Source organism: Labeo rohita, chromosome 7 (genome assembly GCF_022985175.1).
Source record: "Labeo rohita strain BAU-BD-2019 chromosome 7, IGBB_LRoh.1.0, whole genome shotgun sequence".
Taxonomy (NCBI): domain Eukaryota; kingdom Metazoa; phylum Chordata; class Actinopteri; order Cypriniformes; family Cyprinidae; genus Labeo; species Labeo rohita.
The window spans coordinates 13308222-13328918 of NC_066875.1; the positions used below are offsets into that span (position 1 = coordinate 13308222).

Below are 20697 nucleotides of genomic sequence, written 5' to 3' on the forward strand. Positions count from 1 at the left end.
CCACAGAAGCAATCAATAAATCTATCAGATCCCAAACTCTCCACCATGACCAAGACCAAAGAGCTGTCCAAGGATGTCAGGGACAAGACTGTAGACCTACACAAGGCTGGAAGGGGCTTCAAGACCAGCCTGGTGAAAAGGTGACAACACTTGGTGCGATTATTCGCTAATGGAAAAAAAAACACAAAATAACTGTCAATCTCCCTCAGCCTGGGGCTCTATGCAAGTTCTCACCTTGTGGAGTTTCAATGATCATGAGAACGGTGAGGAATCAGCCCAGAACTACACGGGAGAATCTTGTCAATGATCTCAAGTCAGCTGGGACCATAGTCACCAAGAAAACAATTGGTAACACACTACGCCGTAAAGAACTGAAATCCTGCAGCGCCCGCAAGGTCCCCCTGCTCAAGAAAGCACATGTACAGGCCCGTAATGATTCAGAGGAGAACTGGGTGAAAGTGTTGTGGTCAGATGAGACCAAAATTGAGCTCTTTGGCACAACTCACGTGCTTGGAGGAGGAGGAGGAATGCAGCCTATGACCCCAAGAGCACCATCCCCACAGTCAAACAATGAGGAGGAAACATTTTGCTTTGGGGGTGTTTTTCTCCTAAGGGGACAGGACAACTGCACCGCATCAAAGAGACGATGCATGGGGCGAGAATCTTGGGTGAGAACCTCTATCCCTCAACCAAGGCATTGAAAATGGGTTGTGGATGGGTATTCCAGCATGACAATGACCCAAAACACACAGCCTCCAGACCTTAATCCCATAGAAAATCTGTGGAGGGAGCTGAAGGTTCGAGTTGCCAAACGTCAGCCTCAAAACCTTAATGACTTGAAGAGGATCTGCAAAGAGGAGTGGGACAAAACCCCTCCCGAAATGTGTGCAAACCTGGTGGCCAACCACAAAACACGTCTGACCTCTGTGATTGCCAACAAGGGTTTTGCCACCAAGTATTAAGTCATGTTTTGCGAAGGGGTTAAATACTTATTTCACTCAATAAAATGCAAATCAATTCATAACTTTGAAATGTATTTTTTTCTAGATTTTTTTGTTGTTATTCTGTCTTTCACTGTAAAAATAAACCTACCATTAAAATTATAGACTGTTTGTTTATTTGTGCCAGTTTGACAGTATTTCTTAATTAAATTATTTAAACAATTATATATTTTATTTATTAACAGTTGTTCAGCTATGCTTTTTCATAATAAACTTCAGGTAACACTGTATAGGGAACAGTTCTCACTAGTAACTAGTTGTTTATGAGCATGCCTATTCATAACATTTTGGCTGTTTATTTGTACTTAAAAAGCACATATTCTGCATGACCATATTCTACATCCCTAATCCTACACAATACCTAAATTTAACAACTACCTTACTAACTACTACTAAGCAGCAAAATTAGTAGTTTATTGAGGTCATAGTCATAGTTAATGGTTTGTTAATAGCGAGAATTGGACTTCAAAATAAAGTGTGACTAAACTTATTTTCAGATGATCAGTCATCGGAGCTCGGTTTACACTGGTCACAGACACAGAGATGTACTTTTAATTTAAATAAGATGATTGTTCACTAAAAAGCCCACAGATCATATTTTCAGGCTGTTACATCCCAGGACGTATTTGTTTTTTTCCTGTTCTCTCTCTCTTTGTTCCTCCCACTCTACTCGCAAGTAGGAAGTAATGGCCACCACCTGAGATCAATGATTGGCTATTCCCACTGATTGGAGGATGAGAGGGAGCAGTTGAGATTTAAACAGCATTGCCAATACAGACCAGTGTGGTTGTGTGTGTGTGGAGGCCTTGTTGCAAGGATTTTCTTCCCTTGGTTTTTCCAAGGATTCTTTTGTTGTTTTGTGAACTATATTCTTGCTGAGTGATATTGTGTTAATTTACCACTGTTGTACTTCAATCCTTACAACTGGAAAACCCAGCATTTGTTTGAAAGCTATCTTTGTTTGTATTTTTGTTTTTGTTATGAGGTCTTTAACTTAAGTTTTTGTGTTGTTAATTTAGAACAGGGTTAAGTAGAGAGGGGGTGCCATTTTCTTTCTGGACTTGTTTTCTCCTGATTATGTTAGTTAAGGAGTTAGGTTATTTTGATGTATTTTTGTTTCTTTACTTTTGGTAGGTTAGTTAGTTAGTTTCTGTTTACCAGTTAGATGTATTATGTTTGTTGTTTTGGCCTGAGCCCCCTCTTGAAGCCTTTGAACCCTCCTGCCTCTTTATAATAAAAATGTTAAGCTTTTCTTCATTTAAGTTATAAAGTGGGTTTTCTTTTTTGTCGATTAGTTTCTTGAGGTTGTTGATCGCTTCTCAGTGCTAAGACACACACACACAACATCAGACATAATATGGGAGCGTAACAGGCCATTTGACGTTTGATTTTGACTTGACAAATGGTGATAAATAAGTGTGTGAGTTGTTTACTTACTTTTCAAAATAAGTCTTCCTATTAATGCCATTATATTGTTCATTCAGACTCGCAAATGCGGTACAAGCACAAACACAAGGTGGGATTTATCGTATGAACCAATCATAGCTGATCATAACTAGTCACATCGTGACTAGGATATCCTGGTATAAATAGTGCAGCACAGCATCTGCTCACTTGTTCTGTTCTGAGGAGTTGAGAAGCATCTCAACCCACTCAGAGGCATAAAGTTATGGCATGAAGAACACAACATTCCCTCCATTTAAGACTCCCTCCACACAAGACTTAAACCTTGGCTCTCTTATCTGGAGAGCCACCATAAAAGCAGAGGTTCTTCAGCCGGAGCCTTGTTAAGTAAACAGAATATAACAGACGCCTGATAAGTCTTGGTATCAAACGTTGGGACAGTGACAATTCCCCTGGAGGAATGCAGGGAGACACTACGGAGATCACATCCTACCCGTAGGGGAGGTAACATGAGATTAAGGACTCACAAAGGGAGTGCTACATAGAGAGGATTCTGAGGTGGGCTCCAAGTAAGGGGAGAACTACCAAAACTTAGAACCTAGAGACAGAAGAGCTGTCTAGAGGAAACACCGAACCTGAGGATTGTAAGGTGGAGAATACACACATGGGCATTGTAGAATCTGGCGAATGTGTTAGGTGTAGCCCAACCTGCAGTTCTACAAATGTCTGTTAGGGAGGCCCCATTTGCCAAGGTTGCTGAGGCAGTGATGCCCCTGGTCAAGTGGGCTCTCACTCCCAGTGGGTGGGGTAGACCTGCTGGCCCAAAAAATCTAGGCATGGAACATCAACGGAGAGGGCTTGAAGGTCTCCCACTCTTTTAATAGAGGTGAGCACAGTCAGGAGGGCAGTTTTCATAGAGAGGACACTAAGATCGACTGACTGCAGTGGCTCAAATGGATCTCTATGTAGGGCCTAAAGGACCACAGACAAAGAGGAGATAAGGCGCAGCGTGGGAGGATTCAACCCCCGGGCACATCTGAGGAATCTAATAACCATATTGTGCTTCCCCAGTGAGCTGCCTTCCACCATGTTGTGGTTTGCTGAAATATCAGCCACGTAGACCTTAAGTGTTGAAGCAGAAAGGTGCTTATCTAGGCCTCCTTGGAGGAAGGATAGCACCAATTTGATGCCATATCTCCATTGGTCCTTCCCTTGGGAGCAACACCAATTCACAAAAATGCACCATTTCAGGTCGTACAGTTTTCAAGTCAAGTCAAGTCACCTTTATTTATATACCGCTTTTAACAATACAGAATTGTGACAAAGCGGCTGTACAGTATTAAATAGGAAATAGTGCATCAATACTGCAAAAGGGCAACAGTAAACACTCAATTTTCAGTTAAAGGCAGTTCATCATTGAATTCAATGATGTCATCATCCAGCTTAGTTAAGTTCAAATAGTATACGACACAGTTTGAAAAATAAGTCTAGTAGAGGGGGCCCTGGCCTGCGTAAGGGTTATCATCACCGTGGGTGGATGGTCTCTGAAGTCCTCTTAGTCACGTCCAGGGACCAGAGATGAAAGTTCCAGAGATTGTGCCCTTCCTCTGGGAGAGGAGGTTCCTCCTTAGAGAAATGTGCCAGGGAGGAGTCGATGACAAGACTACGAGCTCCGAGAACCAGGTCCTGTTGGACCAATACAGGGCTACCAACAGGAGCTGTTCCCTGTCCTCCCTGACTTTGCACGGTGTCAGTGCAATGAAGCTCACTGGGGGAAACGCATGCTTGTGTAGACCCCTGGGCCAGCTGTGTGCCAGCGCATCTGTACCAAGGGGGACCTCAGTCAGGCCGTACCATTACTAGCGGTGAGTGGATTCCGGTGAGGCAAACAGAACTACTCGTGCCTTGAAGAATCGACTCAGCTGAACCATCTGGGGATGGGGCCTCCACTCACCCCGAAGTGAGACCTGTTGTGAGAGAGAATCTGCTACACAATTGAGTTTGCTCAGATAGTGAGTGGCACGCAGAGACTGGAGTCTGTGCTGACTCCAAAGTAAGAGATGGCGGACATGCGAAAGGAACGAACACCAACCTAATGGATGATATATGCATGCTACAGTTGCTGTGTTGTCTCTATGGACCCACAAATGTTTGCCTTGAATCAGAGGCCGGAACCTCCAGCAACTTCAGGCAATTGATTTGCCAATGCAGCCGAGGGCCTGTCCAGGAGCCTCTGAAAATTTTTTTAGAGGAACTGTTGTTCTCTGTTTGAGTGCTCTAATGCACTTCAGCACCGACTGTGCACGATCCTGTAAGAGGCGTGTAATCATAACGACGAGTCTAAATGCACACCGAGAAAAGAGATACTCTGCACTAGATGGTTGAGGACCACATCCCTGTGAGCACAAACTAACTCCTTTAAATAGACGACAAAAAAAAAAAAAAAAAAAAAACAGGAATAAATTTTCTGATTTTTATTTAGAAAAAAAGAGAGAAATCATGATCAATATGATCCAACACTTCATACTTGAATATTCAACTATATTACATATAGTGTTTTTGTGACACTGGGTTGCACAGTTTTCATTCAAGAGACGTTTTTGTTCATGTACGCACACATATACACATGCACGCACATATGCTTTCACGCATAAACACATTATAAAGATGCACACACAACATGTGAAAGTCTCACTCAGCCTGCTCCCAAGTCTCATCATACGCAATTCAAATCTTAGCCAACGGAGTGCAAAAAAATTACCGCAATATACTAAGTCAGAAGCAATTGTTTTGATAGTACAAACAGTTGAAGAGTTATGGTAACATGAATACAGCTTGGTCTGATGTGACGCCGGTTTAAAAGAGTTAACACAAAAGACCACAATTATTGACAATTCCAACTCAGGAAGGAGACTGTCAATTTTGGGGCAAGAAACCCAAGATTATTGGTCAAAGATACAGCACATCATGAGCATCACATGAGGAAAATCATCAGTAGAGACTTTGTTGGGTGGTTTTCCCCCACCCAGGACAAGGACCAGACTGAGATTCCGCGAGACTTGACCTCATTGTTCATCTCGGCTACTTGCATCTTGTTACTGGAAGAAAACGCGCTGTGAGGAGTAAGATTTATATTTCCCTCAGAGGAAGAGTGCGATGCAAGGCACGGCGAGATCCACCTTAGAAGTAAGTCTTTCTTTTATTTATTTTCTTTTATTACTTACGTTAGTTGTTGTGTTACTGTAACATAACTTGTACACATTATAGTAGTTAGATTTTTTCCAAACTATAATTCCTGACTACATGTGCAATCAAGTGAAACGTTATAAAGTATGTTTCATTTCAATGCATCAATGTTTCACGACACCAGGATGCTTTTAATGTTCTATAAAATAAAAAAAAGATTCAATATAAATAACGTTTACACTGTAACACTGAATGATAGAGTCTAAGATTGTTTAGACAAAACTACTGTCATATACTCTGTTCACAAATAGATGTTTACGACGTGCTTCACAATAATAAATTAGTTTCCCAGACATAAAATGGTTTTGTATTGTATAATACATACAAAGCATGCTTATGTTTAGGACTACAAAATCATATTTATTTATTTATTTTTAAGATAGTATAAAGCATGTGTGAGTCTATGACTACAAAATCATACTATATGTATATATTACAGATGCTCCTGATATTAACATGCTTACAGATGTTTTTTTGTTTTTGTTTTTTTGCATGCCACATGAGGAGTGCTGTACCAACATCAGATCTTCAGCTACACTGATATTTTATTGTAAAACAATTTCCTGGACTGCTGATGATGAGTTTTGTTTCTTAAATACATGGAAACAAGCAGCAATCACTTAAATATCAGGAAAAATTTACTTGTTTCACTTGTTGAACAGAATTCAGAAAAGAGTTTTCAGGAATGACACAAAGTCTGTTCACGTCTCTATGGTTAGATCAGTGTAGTCAATAATGTGTTTTTGACCTTCATTATATATGTTTTTGTGATACTATGTTGTAAATAAAATACAAATAGTCTAAAACTCCATTCTTTGAACTTCTCATTGTTTCTACCTGACAGTCACAGTCTCATTGATGGGCCATTAGGGAAGGGCCATTTGTCTCTCAGCTGTGAATCACTAAATATCCATGGCCGTTGTCATGGCCTTTCCATCACAAAACATGTCTTAGAAAATTTAAATCAATATATTGTTTTCTATAAACAAGTGAATGAGATGATTTTCAAATCCTTTTGTAGAAAAAACTCTAGCCTACCACATTTAGTTCTCAAAAGTCTTGTGAACTAATGTTCTGAATGTGTTTCATGGCCTTATTTCAGTGACTTAAAGATTTTCGTTTTTCACTAACCATGCATAAACGTTTTCTCAAAAACACAAACATGTACATTAATGTTGCTCGCATATTATTGTAGCCCAGTTTGTGCTGATAACAATGTAATCAGACTTTAGCCATTAATATATGTTTTTAAGATACTGAAAAAAGCACAAATGTCAGGGCATGTCAAAACTTCTCCAGGGTGCCAAAACACCCTCAGACCCCTGTTTCCTGTACAACCCACTTCCCTGAGAGGGGCAAGGGCAGCCTCCGTGATCTTAGTAAAGATGCGAGGTGACAGGGACAGCACGAAGGTAAGGACCTTGTACTGAATTGCCTGCCCTTCAAAAACAAACCGTAGGAACGGCCTGTCTTGGAAGGATCGTGACACGAAAGTACATGTCCTTTAGGTCTATTGGCATGAACCAATCCTGATCCCTGACACATATGATACTGTGCTTGAGGGTTAGCATTTTTAATGGGAGCTTGACAAGAGCCCAGTTCAAAACTCTTAATTCTAGGATAGGTCTGAGTCTTCACCCTCAAGCTGAGGTGAAGAGAATGCTGCTGAACCTAGGTGGACGCCTCATGATCTGGATCGCGTAGCTGAGCCAGATGGTCCTAAGATGCCAAACATCCAAGAACTCCACTAGTGGTCCTAGAGGAACTATACCCGACGTACCTGGAGAGGGGATCCTGTGGCTGGGCGGAGCAGAAGGCACCGTGACTGGGGATGTGAAGCCTCTGAGGAACAAAGAAATGCCTTGTCCGTTGAATTCTTCAGACAGGACAAAGATGAAGTTTTGTAGACCTGAATAAGACCACCCAGGTGACAAATCTGATGTGCCAAAACATGTGGAGAGAGGTCTGAGGTACCAGTGTCTGGCCATCTCATGGAGGGCCAGAAACGCTGTGAGAATGATACAGAGAAGAAGGAAATAGCTCTTTTATTTACCATATGGTGGCCGTCTGCCAAGGGGCAGATAGCCGAGATGAAACCAAATCCACCTCAAGTCCCCGTCGAGAGTGGATTCGGATAGGTCAACTGGTCCCTCTTCCCTGGGTTGCCCATCCCAGGAATACGTCGAAGCCTGTTGTGGGTTCCTGGTGGCCTGATGACAGGCTGGTGGTGCCACCTTCCTGAGAGAACTTGGCTGTTTTATGGGCCTGACTGCGGGTCCGGCTTGCTTTGGGACCTCAGCAGTCGTTGGGGGTCTCGGAGGTGACCCGCACCGAGGCAGGAAGTACTGAACTCTTCCACGGTGTCACCAAAAAGATCAACCTGGAAAATGTGGGTGTTGGGAAAGTGGACTTTCTTAGCATCCCGCATTTTTGCCATGTTAAACCACAGGTGGCGCTCCTGGACCACCACAGTGGACATCGCCCTTCCCAGAGCCTGCACCATGATTTTTGTAGCTCGGAGAGCATAGTCAGTGGCTGAGCGCAGTTCCTGCAGCAACTCTGGGTCGGGATCACCCTTGTGCAGATCTTCCAACACCTTGGAATGGTAGACCTGCAGGATGGCCATGGCGTGCAGGGCGGACGCAGCTTGTCCAGAGGTCATGTAAGCTAAACTGTTCAGCCAAGGCCTCAGCTTCAGATGGCTCATGAACACCCTCTGATGCTGAAGCTGACTGTTCCACCCCGTTTGGAGCTCCGAACAGGAAAGCAAAGCCACACGGAGACAAACTATCAAACCCGTCTGTTAGCTCAACCGGGGAATGTGAGGACGAGTGGTCTGCGGGGTTTTACCCGACGGAACCTCACTCATTTCCTTTTGCTCGCTGCCAACGCACATCACTGTGGCCTCATACCCGCGGCTTCTTTGCAAAGAATGCAACTCGTGAGCGGAGTGTACCCATGGTCATGTCCAGGGCCTAAATTTAACACGCCAAATGCCAATTGCAAGTAAAAATCGGCATTGGCAGGTATTTATAACAGTGTCAGTCTGCAGATGGCAGGTAAAACTTTTACGAAATATAACAATGTAATGTAATGATAACAACAGCCAGTTTTTAAAGAGATTCGCTGTTTCTGATATACGCGAATAAAATAATCTTTTCTGAAGAAAAGATCACTGTGATTAGCTGTTTTGTCATTAGAGAAAAGACTGAATCAAATAATGGGATACAAATGGGCTGATAAGCAGTGTGATGCCCAGCTTGTTTTAAAATCACTAAAATCATAAAAGTTGTTACATATTTCAGAGCCTATTAAATAATGGCTTTCAATTATACTGTAATGTTAAATGGCTATAATTAATAGGTAAAACACATTCAATAGAGACAAAAATATTGTAAATATGTTTATTTATTGTAGTAGTAATAACTGCCTGTTTTTGTAAAAAGAGTTTCAAGGCCAGTAAAAAATAAATAAATAAAAATTGGCCAGTAAATTTTAATCACGTCACCGGCCATTGGCAGGTGTGGCAAAAAGTTAGTTTTAGGCCCTGGTCATGTCCTCGCAAGCAGAACATGAACCATCAACAAATGCTGCTTCAGCGTGAGCTCGGCCCAAACACAATGACTGTGCCGATCGTTAGGGGAAAGGTAGAAGCCACAACCAGTAGGGCACAGAAAGAAAGGCATGTTTGTCAACACACAATCCTCAACTGTTCAAGCTCTTTTAGAGAAATTATTCTTTTATGGAGGAAATTTGCTCTTCAAGATCACCATTAAAGCACCCAGGGGTACTTTCACAAAACACTTAGCAGTGTTTGAGAAGGGAGACGCCGCTGCCCATCCTGTAGATCCAACAACGAGAAGATAGAGGTGAATGACACTGCTTTTCACAAAGAGACAACAGTGCATTCAGCTCCGAAAAACAGAACAAGTGAGCAGATGCTGCGCTGGCCTATTTATACTAGGATATACTGGGCATGACCAGCTATGCAAATTCTGCACACCCAATTTTTACTGGCCTTTTCTCAATGATGTCAGAGGTATTTGGGCTCCCAAGAGTGACCCCGAGTGTCGTACAACCAACACAACGTCAAAGTGAATGACTCCAAAATGCAATATGCCGGTGGACGTCTCAGTCAGTACACCAGACGCTGCATTAACAGTGCATATTCTCTCAGAGACGACAATAGATGAATCTAGGCTACTTCATATGCTAATTTAATCAATTTACTCCCATAATATTTATCTTGTGGTTCGAACATAGTGGGGAAAAATGAGAAAAAACGTATTTCTTGTTAAACAGGATGTTTTTGAAACTCAGTGTTTGAAATAAAGCTCTTAATTTTTATTAATGACTGCAGCGTTAATAATTTTAATTATAGGTCTATATAATTCATTGTACAGCCTATACACCTGTTTTGAAAGACTTTTAGTAAACTTTTTTATTATCCTCACAGCACATCTATGAAATTATATAATAACAATAATAGGCCAAATTATAAAAAGAATGCATGCCTACATGATTTGGAAATACCAAATGCTCTTTATATTGCCAATATTTGATGCTTTTGACAATATCTCTCTTTGACACATGATATATAGACCACTTCAAAAGCTATTTGGCAGAGTAAAGGAACTGATGCCTTTGTTCCCTGGATGTTTCCGGTTAGTTCCGATCAGTGGTAGCTCATCAGAGGAGGCAGGGGAGGCACAGCTTCCCCAAAATTTTGGGGAGAAAATGAGAGGACAATTTAATGTTAATAAAATTCACAATTCATTTCAGTTAATGTCTCAGAATGAGTATATTTTGTTAGCTGTAATAATGTTACTGAATTTGGACTGCGCCATATTTCTTTCGTGAATTTGCAGAATCTGCTGATTTAATTACAACCGCTAAGTGACAGAGAAGGGGAGGAGAAGGGGAGGGGGAGGCCAGGGGGAGGACCGAGCTCTCGTTCCTCCGTTGGTAAAAAAAAATAAATAAATAAATTAGCCAATCACCATTGAGTGTTTAATTTCAGTGCTGAGGAGTCTACCGTCTCCTGCTGCACTGATAATGCACCAAGTACTTATGATGAGTAGTGATTTGATTGACAGATTTACTAAGTTGTCATTCAAACAGTATGTATATACAGTGGGTACGGAAAGTATTCAGACCCCCTTAAATTTTTCACTCTTTGTTATATTGGAGCCATTTGCTAAAATCATTTAAGTTCATTTTTTTTCCTCATTAATGTACACACAGCACCCCATATTGACAGAAAAACACAGAATTGTTGACATTTTTGCAGATTTATTAAAAAAGAAAAACTGAAATATCACATGGTCCTAAGTATTCAGACCCTTCGCTCAGTATTTAGTAGAAGCACCCTTTTGATCTAATACAGCCATGAGTCTTTTTGGGAAAGATGCAACAAGTTTTTCACACCTGGATTTGGGGATCCTCTGCCATTCCTCCTTGCAGATCCTCTCCAGTTCTGTCAGGTTGGATGGTAAACGTTGGTAGACAGCCATCTTTAGGTCTCTCCAGAGATGCTCAATTGAGTTTAAGTAAGGGCTCTGGCTGGGCCATTCAAGAACAGTCACAGAGTTGTTGTGAAGCCACTCCTTCGTTATTTTAGCTGTGTGCTTAGGGTCATTGTCTTGTTGGAAGGTAAACCTTCAGCCCAGTCTGAGGTCCTGAGCACTCTGGAGAAGGTTTTCGTCCAGGATATCCCTGTACTTGGCCGCATTCATCTTTCCCTCGATTGCAACCAGTCGTCCTGTCCCTGCAGCTGAAAAACACCCCCACAGCATGATCCTGCCACCACCATGCTTCACTGTTGGGACTGTATTGGACAGGTGATGAGCAGTGCCTGGTTTTGTCCACACATACCGCTTAGAATTAAGGCCAAAAAGTTCTATCTTGGTCTCATCAGACCAGAGAATCTTATTTCTCACCATCTTGGAGTCCTTCAGGTGTTTTTTAGCAAACTCCATGCGGGCTTTCATGTGTCTTGCACTGAGGAGAGGCTTCCGTCGGGCCACTCTGCCATAAAGCCCTGACTGGTGGAGGGCTGCAGTGATGGTTGACTTTCTACAACTTTCTCCCATCTCCCGACTGCATCTCTGGAGCTCAGCCACAGTGATCTTTGGGTTCTTCTTTACCTCTCTCACCAAGGCTCTTCTCTCCCGATAGCTCAGTTTGGCCGGACGGCCAGCTCTAGGAAGGGTTCTGGTCATCCCAAACGTCTTCGATTTAAGGATTATGGAGGTCACTGTGCTCTTAGGAACCTTAAGTGCAGCAGAAATTTTTTTGTAACCTTGGCCAGATCTGTGCCTTGCCACAATTCTGTCTCTGAGCTCTTCAGTGCTCTGACATGCACTGTGAGCTGTAAGGTCTTATATAGACAGGTGTGTCTTTCCTAATCAAGTCCAATCAGTATAATCAAACACAGCTGGACTCAAATGAAGGTGTAGAACCATCTCAAGGATGATCAGAAGAAATGGACAGCACCTGAGTTAAATATATGAGTGTCACAGCAAAGGGTCTGAATACTTAGGACCATGTGATATTCCGGTTTTTCTTTTTTAATAAATCTCCAAAAATGTTAACAATTGTTTAATTGTTTAAAATGTTAACTGTGTTTTTCTGTCAATATGGGGTGCTGTGTGTACATTAATGAGGAAAAAAAAATGAACTTAAATGATTTTAGCAAATGGCTGCAATATAACGAAGAGTGAAAAAATTAAGGGGGTCTGAATACTTTCCGTACCCACTGTATGTAAGCCTGGAACTGATATGTTTTGTGTTTGTGTGCGCCGACACAATTAACTTTTCTCATACCAGCAAAATCAACTCAATCAAAAAGAATGTCACTTTCTGCCATTTGAGTTTCCTTTCTGTCACAAAACTGAACTTAAACTCTGCAAATATAGGCTACGTTACATGTCGGACTGTTTTTTCCCTTGTGTAACAGTTAACTAAATAAAATATGTCAAGTATGTATTCCTTGTATGTATATATGTACTGCATATTTTATAGCCTATATATGACATTGTAATGTATTTTTACATGTAGGTGGAAAAAAAAAATAATTTGTACTATCTGTCTGATTAAAATAAATGAAAAGAAATCTAGCATTGCAGATTTTTTTTTTCTGTTGTACCGAAATCGTATCGAACCGTGACATCTGTGTACCGTTATACCCCTTATATATATATATATATATATATATATATATACATATATATATATATATATATATATATACATATATATATATATATATATACATATGCACACACACATACATACGCAGTCATGTTAGGACACCCTATTGAATTCCATGCTTTTCCATATCAGGACATCATTAAAAAAAAAATGGTCTTTGGCTGGTCTTAAAATTTCGAAAATAAAACCTCAGATGAACAACAACACATGAAAAATTGCACCGTGTCATTATTTACTGAACAAAACAAAAAACAAAATGGAAAAGCCATGTGTGACAAAGTTAGGACACCCTTACTGTTAACACTGCAATTAAGAGGGTTAATAACAGTCAAGCAAATACGGTTTGATTAACTGATCCTCAGCAAGTCTGAGCACCTCTATAAAAGCATAAGCTTTGGCAGTTTGCTGGTCTGGAGCCTTCAGGTGTGTGTTAACACAATGCCAAGGAGGTAAGACATCAGCAATTATCTTAGAGAAGCAATTGTTGCTGCCATCAATCTGAGAAGAGTAATACGGCCATTTCCAAACAATCTGAAGCTTATTCACAAGTGGAAGACATTTAAAACAGACACCTCTCCTTCCAGGAGTGGACGTCCCAGAAAATTCACCCCAAGATCAGACCGTGTAAAGCTAAGAGAAATGGCAGACAACCCAAGAACTACACCTCAGACTCTACAGGCCTCAGTTAACATGTTAAATGAAAAAGTTCATGACAATACCATTAGAAAAATATGGGACAATAATGGCACGTTTGGAAGGCTTGGAAGAAGAAAGCCTCTTCTATCTTAAAAAAACAAAAAAACAACAAAAAAAAACATTGCAGCACAGATTAGGTCTGCAAAGTTGCATCTGAACAAAACACAAGTCTTCTAGAATAATGTCCTTTGAACAGACAAGACCGAAGTGGAGATGTTTGGCCATAATGCACACCGCCTAGTTTGGTGAAAACCTAAAGAGCATATCAGCACAAACACCTCTTACCAAAAGACAAGCATGCTGGAGGAGGGCTGATCATTTTGGGCTTGTTTTGTAGCCACAGGACCTGGGCACCTCACAGTCATTGAGTTAGCCAGGAACTCCTCTTAATATCAAAGTATTCTAGTCAAATGCGAGGGCATCTGTCCGACATCTAAAGTTGGGCCAAAATTGGGTCATGCAACAGGACAATGATCCCAAGCACACCAGCAAATTTACAACAGAATGGCTGAAAAGAAAAGAATCAGTCAATAGCCCAGTCCACGTCCAGAGCTCATCCTGACTCAAATGCTGTGGTGAGAGCTGTGCATAAGCCAATGCCCAAAAACCTCAATAAACTGGAGCAACGTTGAAAAGAAGAGTGGTCCAAATTTCTCCAGAACGATGTGAGAGACTGATAAAGTCACACAGAAAATTAATGCTTCAAGTTATTGCTGCTAAAAGTGGATCCCAGGGCAACTGACTCATAGGGTGTCCTAACTTTGTCACACATGGCCGTTCCCTTTTGGCTATATTTTTCTTAAATAAATAATGACACTGTGTGATGTGTCATTTGATGATGTTTATCTGAGGACTTATTTTCCAAATTGTAAGACCTCCTAAGGACCAGATAATTTTTTATTATGTCCCGATACAGAAAACCATGAAATTCAATAGGGTGTCCTAACTTTTCACATATGTTTTGGTAATGTTAATTCCAACATATACTGATGTATTAACAATAATAGTGTTATTTTTAAATATTGTGCATTAAATTAAATAATTGTGTTACTACTTTCTCTTTAGAAAAGTCATCATCTGTAATGTAAGACACCTAAGACAGTGCTACAGGGAGACAGGAAGGACCTTGCAGTGCCAAACCACATATGGCCATATGAACACCCAGATGTGTTTGAGAACTTGAGGATGAAATGCAATGTAGTACTTAAAGCTGCTGATGGCTAGGCCAGATACTGACTGCTGCTTTTGATACTGAACCCCTTTGTCCAGGGACTTACTCCATTTCTGTTTGTCAAATGTCTGTGAAACATTTTATTTATTTATTTATCTATTTATTTATTTATTTTTCTGAAACATGTTGAAGCATGTTATGTTCGTACAGATATTTACATATATTAATACATTTGCTGGAAATAAAAACAGTTGAAAGTGAGAGTATGTTTTTTTTTTTTTGTTTAATTACAGTACTGGTCAAAAGTTTGGACTTTTTTTTTTTTTGTTTGTTTTTGAAAAAAAGTCTCTTACTGTATGTTAATCAAAACTGTAATATTGTGACATTTAATTTAAATGTAATTCATTTATTACAATTTAAAATAATGGATTTCTATTTTAATATACTTAATATTTATTTTTCTGTGATGCAAAGCTGAATTGTCATCAGGCTTTTACTCGAGACAAAACAAACAAACAAACAAACAAAAAAAATAGAGTAAGGAGCCATTGACTCCTATAAGAAAAATAAATAAATAAATAAATAAATAAATAATATAATATAATATAATATAATATAATATAATATAATATATTATATATTACAAAAAATTTTGAGGTGCCACAGGATAAATGTGTTTTTTTATGTCTCATCTTTTCTTGACTTTATCAGCATTTTAATCCATCTTGTAGATGACCCGGGAAATAAGGTCCACTTAAAGTGGGAACTAAATGTCTTTGCCAACTTGAAATACAGTCACAAAGACTTCTTTATTACACAGAATCTGTACCAATATCATGGACCATAAACAACACTTGGCCACCAACTGTAGTTTGGGTTCCTCCTCAATGCATCCTATATGCATCATATGTCTTTCACACATCCAGTCAGTTTTTCATCATTAGTAACATGCAATTTGATAGGAGGTGTTCCTCAGCAAAAACTTCATTCGCAAATGAATATCTTTGGTCGCAAAAGCTTTTTAAAAAGTATTATATTTCTTTCAAAAAAAAAAAAAAAAAAAAAAAAAAGAAAAAAAAAAAACCTTCTGAATGGTAGTGAATGTTGTTAAAAAAGATTTCTATTTTAAATACATGCAGTTCTTTTATTCTTCAAATAATCCTAAAAAAAGTATCACAGATCATAAAAAATATTAAGCAGCACAACTGTTTCCAACACTGCTAATAACTGAGTATCAAATCAGCAAAATATAATGATTTCTGATTAATCATGTGACACTGAAGACTGGAATAATGGCTTGATGAGCATAAGAAACTTATAGTACTTAAATAATAAATAGACTTAAATAGTAATAGTGCCCAAGCACACAGCAGATGCTTTCCAGATCAAGTGATCTTTAACAGACATCTTGCAGACGTACGTGTGCTATATGGGAAGCGACTTACAAAAGAGGACAATGGAAGCAATCAAAATCAACAAAAGAACAATAACATGCAAGTGCTATGACAAGTCTCAGTTAGCCTAACACAGTACACGTAGTAAGGGCTTTTTTTAAAATTATATAATAAATAAAAGAAAAACAGTTAGAACAGAAAAAGAAAAAGCAAGTTAGTGTTAGAGGCCTTACAAAAAGAACAGAGAAGCTAGTGTTATTGTTTTTTAAGAAAAACAAGCAGTAAGTAAATGAATAGAGTATAAGTCTAAAAGGGCAAGTATTGTAATACTTGCAATAGAATTAGAATAAAGAGTGCTGAAGTTAGAGGGTCAAATAAAGATGGAAGAGTATATATGTGTGCATAAAAACATACATACACACATATATTCTGTATGTACTGTGTTTGTGACTGATGTCATCCTTTGTACGAACAAATGTTCCCAACAACCCCTGCGTGCCCATTCGCCAAGTCACTAGTTTAAAGGTCCTTAAAGTCTTAAATGGTGCAAGAAAGTCATAATTATAATTTCAGGATGTTTTAAATCTGGGGACTGAAAGACAATAATTGAGACAATAATTAAACTTCAAAAGGCTATTCATTGAATAAATATGCTTTGTGCACTGCCATTCTAAAAGCACCACCTGTTGTAAAAGAATGATCTTGCATTTTCTATCAGCCCGTACGTCTGTTGTGTGAAACACAACCCATGTTTTTTATGCAGCAAGCACGCAGAGTTGTAAATGTGTATAAATCAACAAGACGATAATGTATTATAAATATATTTTACTGCCTTAATCGTTATATATATATATATATATATATATATATATATAAAAAATATATATATATATAAAATGCAAAATGTGTAAAAAAATAAATACATATACAATACAAATACAAATAAAAGTTACATCACAAGATCGAAACATCCTTTATCAAACCACTTTGTCAAATTTAATGCATCTTTGCAGATTGCGGAAAAATGTGTGTTTTAATTCAGTTCTAACAGCGTTACTGCAAGCAGCGCGATATATGGACAAAGCATCTCGTTACATAAAAGTGCTTCAGTAAATGACAAATAAATAAGGAGCTGGATTAAACCTCATATCACAAACTGATCTAAGGAAATCTAAATTTAAAGCTCAAAACACATAGCTGCATTGCCTAGTCATTCCATTTTACAGCGAGGTTAAAGCTGACATAAGGCTATGATATTATAAGTATACTGGACCCTTGAACTTGGCTTTATGGACCTGCCTTGAACTTGGCAAATGCCCTCAGCCCATTTCAAGCCATGGTTTCTCAGCCATCTCAGGATGCTTTAAAATTGACATAAGGGCATGATAGATAGGTAGAAAAGCCCCCTTTTTTTTTTTTTTTTTTTTTTTTAGCAAATCTTGTTTTTATTTAGTCATGTGCATACTCTCATTTTCTTTATACTAAAATTGCAGTGATGGACAAAATAGGTCATAGTTTACATGAAATCGGACATTGAAAAGATTCTCGAGAGCATTCTCTGCGTAAACTCAGTGTATTTTTTTTCCCAAAGGTCCCTTTAGAGGCTCCATAAAACACTTTTTTTGGGGAAAAAAAAAATGATTTGGTGTTTTGAAATCGGGACACTCAATAGAGAGAAGGAAAGTGACTGCAAAATCCAGACAGCTTTTCCTGAAGCATAGAAATGCCTAGATACTCTAGAGAGGCAGGGAGCACTAACCTGATCAAGTTTACTCTCTAGAAGAAATTGATCATTGAAATTGAAAAAGATTATTGAAATTCTCCATTACATTCTGTGATATAGTGGACAAACGCCAAATTCAGATTGTTTTTTGTTCTGTATAAATTAAGGGGAATGACGTACTTTCCTGATGTCATCAAGGTTTGTGATTTCGGGGGACAGTCCTCCGTGCACACACAAGAACTGTTGGTTCATCAGCGCTGCCAGGGGAAGGCAGTCAAAGGCATCCATACACGCATCATACACCCGCTCTGAATACTTAATTCTACCTGTCAGGGATAGAGAAGGATGACCAGTTGAGGGGCAGGGAAAAGAAAGTGAACATTAGTTAAAACAAACCAACACACACTCTCACTTGTAGACAGAAAATCTTAAAAAGGCCACCCAAATACTTCTAATAGAGAAAAAATTGCTTGCATACAAGTTGCTTTTTGATAGGCTTTTTGGCCCAATCCAAGAGCAATAGTTTTGACATATGTAAACATTAAGGTAAGTCAATAAAAAATTCTGACTTCTGAGCAAGGAAGTGGCTTTACTTGTAACTAGAAATGCCAGAAAAAGGGTGGCAGTATAAAAAATGACCAGAATCAGCCCTCTTTTATTTTATTATGGATGATAGGTGACTTTAAGCTGTGTACACGGCAAAATGCAACAAAGTTTTTTTGTACAACGGTTATTGTGATATAGTTGGCAATCATACTTACATTCCTGTTTAAAAGTGAAATACTCTGTTAAATGTCTACATTCGTGGTTCCCCCGCAGCAAAAACAGTGTCTTGGGATAAAGGATTTTTAAGGCCCATAGATACAGTACACACTGTGAACACACACAAAAGAGTACAACCAAAGGATAAGATTTATAAAAAGGACAAATACCACTTGGTGTTCTGATAATTGCAATGACTCACTTCAATACTGAAATATCCTCTGTCCACATAATCACCCAGGAAAAGGTATCGTGTGTTGGCTGGAGACCCTCCCACCTCAAAGAGCTTCATCAAGTCAAAGAACTGCCCATGAATGTCTCCACAAACTAGAGAAAACATACAAAATACAGTTATATTTCAGTAAAAAAAAACTAATAAGTAAAAATAATGAATGCATTACATATTAGGTTTACAAAAATAAAAAAAATCTAAATAAATAAATGAAGATATTATCAATATAATGAAAATGAATTAACAATATATTTAACAATTTAACAATGAACAATATATTTATATATTATATATTTATTAATTAACCTAGTGAATATATTAGCCTATATAAGCCTAGAGTAATAACTGCTATGCTTTAATGATAATGAATTGAACCTTGTATTAACATTTTGGTTCCTTTCTATATACATATACACACAGGTCCATATACAGTACTGTGCAAAAGTTTTAGGCCACTAGTATTTTCACCAGCTAAATAATGGTTTAAAGTAAGTTATTTCTATCTTTTGCTGTAGTGTGTCAGTAAAAAATATCGGTTTACATTTCCAAATATTCTGTTTGCCATTAATTGTAATAGTCTAGTGAGATTTTTGTTTGCACAAGGAGTCTGACAACAACCAGTGCTCCACACTGATCTAATCTCATCATCATCCAGTCTTCCTGGAATGACATGAAGACACAGAACAAACTGAAACAGAGTAAATCCAGAAGAACTGTGGCAACGTCTCCAAGATGCTTCAAGAGACCTACCTGCAAACCTACCTGAAAAATTTTGCGCAAGTGCACCTAGGGCAAAAGCTGCTGTAAATGCAAAGAATGGTCACACCAAATGTTGATTTCATTTAGTTAATAGAAGGTAATTGATAAAGAAAATCTATTTATGACAGCATCCTCATTTTACAGCATTTTTATACAAGTGCCTAAAACTTTCAACAGTGCTGCATCTTTGCAGGTAGGTTTCTTGAAGCATCCTGGAGACTTTGTCACGGTTCTTCTGGATTTAGTCTGTCTTGAGTTTGTTCTGTTTCTTCATGTCATTCCAGACAGACTGGATGATGATGAGATCAGATCTCTGTGCAGAGCACTCGCTGTTGTCAGACTCCTTGTGCAAACAAAAATCTCACTGGATTATTACGATTAATGGCAAAATGAATGTTTGGAAATGTAATCTGATATTTCCTACTGACACACTACAGCAAAAGACCGACTTTTAAACCATTTTTTAGCTGATAAAAAAAAACTAGTGGTCTAAGACTTTTGCACAGTACTGTATATTTGGACGTATGGCACTAGAATAGATTTAAAATGAAACAATCAAGATTAAATTGAAGTGTAGACTTTAAAGAACACTCCACTTTTTTTTGAAAATAGTTAAACAGTTGAGTTTTACCTTTTTCGAATCCATTCAGCCGATCTCCAGGTCTGGCGGTAGCACTTTTAGCATAGCTTAGCATAGATCATTGAATCTAATTAGACCGATAGCATCTCGTTCAAAAAATGACCATATATAATGACGATATTTTTCCTATTTAAAAATTGACCCTTCTGTAGTTACAATGTGTACTAAGACTGACTGAAAATGAAAAGGCTGATATGGCTAGGAACTATACTCTTATTCCAGCATAATGATCAAGGAATTTAGCTGCCATACCATGGGTGCAGCAGGCGCAATGATATTACGCAGCGCCTGAAAGTGACCGTCACTAAGTATGTGTAGATGCAGAGTTGCAGCCGGCAGAGTTGACAGCTGCGTAATATCATTGCGCCTGCTGCACCCATGGTACGGCAGCAAAGTTCCTTGATTATTACGCCGAAATGAGAGTATAGTTCCTTGCCATATCCACCTAGAAATTCGC

The 20697-nt window shown here is 38.8% G+C and overlaps 1 protein-coding gene across 2 annotated transcripts in view; it reads right to left on the reverse strand.

Moving 5' to 3' along the window:
* LOC127168857 (protein phosphatase 3 catalytic subunit alpha) overlaps nt 1-18934 on the reverse strand; it is a 147037-nt gene extending 128103 nt beyond the window's left edge. Inside the window, exons 1-3 of one of the 2 annotated variants that reach the window (XM_051115953.1) lie at nt 18812-18934; nt 18609-18720; nt 18028-18173 (exon numbers count right to left, since the gene is read on the reverse strand). In XM_051115953.1, coding sequence (XP_050971910.1) covers nt 18028-18173; nt 18609-18720; nt 18812-18901 — 348 coding nt within the window. In that variant the 5' untranslated portion in view covers nt 18902-18934. The remainder of the gene's footprint in view (nt 1-18027; nt 18174-18608; nt 18721-18811) is intronic. The other variant, XM_051115954.1, reaches the window with a different exon arrangement.
* Between the last annotated feature and the right edge of the window lie 1763 nt (nt 18935-20697).